The sequence below is a fragment of the Corvus brachyrhynchos genome, unplaced genomic scaffold (assembly GCF_000691975.1).
Source record: "Corvus brachyrhynchos isolate BGI_N302 unplaced genomic scaffold, ASM69197v1 scaffold114, whole genome shotgun sequence".
Taxonomy (NCBI): Eukaryota; Metazoa; Chordata; class Aves; order Passeriformes; family Corvidae; genus Corvus; species Corvus brachyrhynchos.
Window position 1 is genome coordinate 2,819,045 of NW_008238337.1, and position 4,039 is coordinate 2,823,083.

Here is a 4,039-nt window from a genome sequence, read left to right on the forward strand (position 1 = left end):
GCTGAGGGCTGATCCCACGCCAAAATGAAGTCAAATATTCCTCAGGCTGGAAAAAGGGGAATTTAAAAAAATGGTTGCAAGAAAAGCCCACCAGTTTCCTACTGTAAAACCAGTTCACAGTTCTTGAAAAGGGTTTGAGCAGTACAGTAGAGCTACATTTACTGAAAACTTCTAGTGCTGATAAAGTCCTTAAAAAAAAATAATAACCCAAACGAACCCCAAATTAAATTAAACCGGGAGAGCCGGTTGGCAGGAGAGGAGGAGGAGGAAAAAGGAGGAGGAAGAGAAGAAGGAGGAGGAAGAGAAGAAAGAGGAGGAGAGCACTCAGCGCTGCCCGGGGAGCACAGGAGCCCTGCTGCTCTACAGTTCAGAAAAAAGGAAAACAAAAAATAAAATATATTCCTTAAAAAATATCCAGTTTGGGACTTTTTTTCCAGGCCGGGCGGTGAGGAGACCCCGCGCTTGAAGGCACAGCAGCGCAAAGGCAACGTGATGTGTGGGGCCTCCGCCAGCCCTTCCCGGGGCCGGGGCCTCGCTAGGGCTGCAACGAGAGGGGGACAAAGCCAAATATCAGAACTCGTGCCCAGAACATCCCCCCTGCTCTGTTTGCACCCCCCCACCCGGGCCCCACCTCTGCTAGGCCGGGTTTCTGGGCAATGGGGGGTTTCTTGAGGATGCCTCGTCGCGGTGCCGGCGCTGGCTTGGCCTCCCCGTCCTCCGGCGCGTCCTCGCAGCCCCCGGCCAGGACGTAGTGCTGCTTCCTCAGCTCGCCCAGCCGCACCCGCTCGCCCTCCAGCCGCTTCTCCAGCTCCAGCACCTTCACCTGCACCCAAAAACCGTCCTGGGACCTGTGCTGGGGGCAGAGGGACCCCCAGTGCGGGTCTGGGTCTGTTCGCAGCCGCACCGAATCCACCTCGTGGCCATACCTGTGTTTCCATCTCTTCCTTCTTCAGCTTGATCAGGGACATGCCTGAGAAGTCCATGGTGTCTGTGGAGGAAAGCAGGGTCTCTACTGAGTGCACCCCTCACAGAGGACACTCACATGCCAGAACAGAGCTGGATGGACACCTCGGGGTGTTCCCCAGGCTGGAAAGGCATTTGGAGTGGGTTTTTCTACCTTTTCCTTGCAAAAACCTCACCTTTCTCCTCTATCTGCTCTTGGCCTGACTTTGTGGAAGCCACCACATTTGCTGCCATCTCATTGACATTGCGTGAGCACTCCTGGAGCTTGGCCAGGTTCCTGCTGCTCTTCTCGGCCTTCACCTGCAATGAGCACAGGGACGGCTGTGGGTGCCCACCATAAACCCCCCATGGAGCTCCAGGGAGCCCCAGGCAGATGCAAAGAGCTTTTGGGCACGAAAACCTGGGTGTGGAAAGAATGGATGGATGGACAGATGGGAAGGTTTATCCTCAGTGATCCCATCACGGCCAGACAAGGTGATCCCTACAAAGCCCTTCAGCCCTAGGGCACAAAACCAGCTCTGCTCCCACCTGAGCCAAGCACTCAGTGAAGACACAGCTCTGTTTTTTTAACCATCCTCTTAATTTCAAAACCATCTGCTGTAAAAATCCGTATGGATCCCCATCCCCCTGCACCTGCATCCCTGTGTGCTCACTGAAACCTCCACCCCTCACTTCCACCCACACCAACAGGAAAGGCAGCAAGGACCAAAGTCCACCATCCTCAATTCTGCAGCTGCTTTTTTGGATTTCTTGTTAGGTATTAACATTTTCTTTACATAACCAGCTTGACAGGAGGATTTACACATCTTCATTTCCAAGGCAAGCCTCAGGTGACGGAATATGAACACATGGATTAAAAGCCTAGACTGACTGGAAAACTGCAAGAGGTTCCCTTCTCCCTGCTCTGGGAAGGCTGCAGGACTGCCAGACAGGATGGGAACACTGTGGGACAGAATGAGGAGACATCCAGAGGATCCTGCTGGGACACTCACCTTGGAGGCAGCCACCAGCTGGGCTGTGCTGGCAGCGATTTCGTGGGAGCAGACGATCAGTTCCTCGTATTTCCCTGTGTGCAGGACAACCCTGTCCGCAGAATCCCTGCGTTGGGGGTCGGAGGGGAGATTGTGTCAGAGACTGTGCACAACAGAGCAAGTGCAAATTATTCATCTCCTGCTAATACCCTCAGAAATCAGCAGCTGGATCCAGCAGCTTTGCAATTACAGAATCATGGAATCATTAAAGTTGGAAAAGATCTCTAAGATCTTTGAGTCCAACTGTTATTAGAGCTCATATACAAAGCAATTATTCAAAGCCATGATCCGGGTGATTTGGACAGAGACAGGATTTTGTTTCCATAATGGATGAGCTTTTTAAAGCTTTTCTCAAAAGACCCCCCCATACTTCCTGCACTGGCACAGGGAACGCCCTGCCCCGATGCCAACCACCCCATCCACAACCATCTGAGCAGGAGCCAGGACAGGGGGGATTTGATTTCCCATTTTGCAGACAGGGAGGAACTGCCATCCCTAGCTGGGTGACCCTGTGGTTCAACCCGGGCTGTGATGCTCCGTGAGGAATTAGCAATGACCCAAACTGAGGGTCCATAAAAAGTCAGCAAAGATCTCCATAAGGAATTAGCAATGATGCTCTGTGATGCCTCAGCAGTGGGACACTTTGGATGACTGGGTGACAGGGAAGCGTGAGCCAGCCCTGGGTGTGCTGTGTCCCAGGGGAAGCTCCCACTCTGGGGGTACCTACACGAGCTGTGTGGCTCCCCAGCCCACGGCCTTGGAGGCAGAGATCAGCCCTTCGGTCCAGCGCGAGTTCTTGGCGTAAAACTCCTGAGTTGTTGCTGCCCCCTGTTGTTACAAGAATATTATGGCCTGGATTAACTTGTGCCTAATATCCAACAACATATAAATCCATGTAAAATATCCATAGGAAGTGCAACAATATATAAATTCATATAGAAAGTCATAAATCAAGGGAGCGACAGCATTCCTGTGCTCTTCATGCTGCTCTTACTGACTTGCTTAAATAATTATCAAGAAAACCAACACTGGAGCCCCAAGCCTGCAAATTTGGGCTGGGTTTGGTTTAAAACACTCAAGTTTGGGCCATCATCTTTAGATGGACAAGGCTTTGCAAGGGTGACAGTGATTTGTGCAGAGAGCACAGGGCTGAGCAGCCCATGTCCAGCAGCTGGTACTGCCAGAGCACTGCTAACATGGGAAGCCATGAAATCCAGAGTGTTTCTGCAATTTAGGGGAAATTCTCCTGTATTTGATGTCAGCACAAGAAAGATGAGTGCAAGGCAGGACTTACCCGGCCACTTTCTACTATCTCCTTCTGGAGGTTTGTAGATGTTGTTACAAGAAGTCTAATAGCCTGGAATGAAGGAAAACAGGTTTTCGGGTTTGATGGGGGTCTTATAGAGGAGGATTGATGCTGCTGATGGTTGGAAGTTACAGTTTTGTGCACCCCAGGTGGGTTTCTGCAGCACTGACCTTCATTAGATCCGTGCAGGAGTTCAGAATCCTGGAGGGAAGCAAGAGAAAAGTGTTCAGCATTCAGGGAAGCTTTGGCCTCAGAAAATGGGTCTTTTTTCAAGACCAAACAGCCTGTTTTGGAGCAGAGCACACTCCAGCAGGGCATGAGGCACAGACCTGCCACACACCCCTCCCCAAAACTCACCGCTCGTTCACTTCCAGCTTAACCCCAGAGCTCTCGTTCCTGGCCTGGCTCATCATCTCCTGTTGGGAAACACAAGGGGAAGGGGTTGGATGCCACGTTGGGGCGAGAAGGGTGGCACTCCGCTGCCCCAAGGCCCCAGAATGACCCATCCTGCAGCTCTGTCTCACCTCTATCCTCCTGACAGCATCCTCAATTGCCTCCGAGGTGGAGGCCATCTCCTTCTCAACCATGTCCCCCAGCTCCTCCTGCTTGATGTCCAAGCTCTTGGGTCTCAGCTCCTGCCAGGGGTGGTAGCAGGCACCAAGAGGTTTTAGGCAGAGGGACAGAAGGGAATATTCATAAGGAACAACTACAAACCAAGGTATCCAATTGCTTTCCTGAG

At 51.9% G+C, this 4,039-nt stretch overlaps 1 protein-coding gene across 1 annotated transcript in view; it reads right to left on the reverse strand.

The window, feature by feature from the left end:
- Window positions 1-133: 133 nt before the first annotated feature.
- The window catches only part of HIP1R (huntingtin interacting protein 1 related), a gene marked incomplete at its 5' end in the record, with an annotated part of 14,260 nt that continues 10,354 nt past the window's right edge, over window positions 134-4,039 (reverse strand). Inside the window, 10 exons of the mRNA XM_017734707.1 lie at window positions 134-541; window positions 632-823; window positions 927-988; window positions 1,140-1,263; window positions 1,956-2,061; window positions 2,722-2,822; window positions 3,289-3,351; window positions 3,471-3,501; window positions 3,658-3,716; window positions 3,825-3,935. Of these exons, the coding sequence (XP_017590196.1) occupies window positions 536-541; window positions 632-823; window positions 927-988; window positions 1,140-1,263; window positions 1,956-2,061; window positions 2,722-2,822; window positions 3,289-3,351; window positions 3,471-3,501; window positions 3,658-3,716; window positions 3,825-3,935 (855 nt within the window). The remainder of the gene's footprint in view (window positions 542-631; window positions 824-926; window positions 989-1,139; window positions 1,264-1,955; window positions 2,062-2,721; window positions 2,823-3,288; window positions 3,352-3,470; window positions 3,502-3,657; window positions 3,717-3,824; window positions 3,936-4,039) is intronic.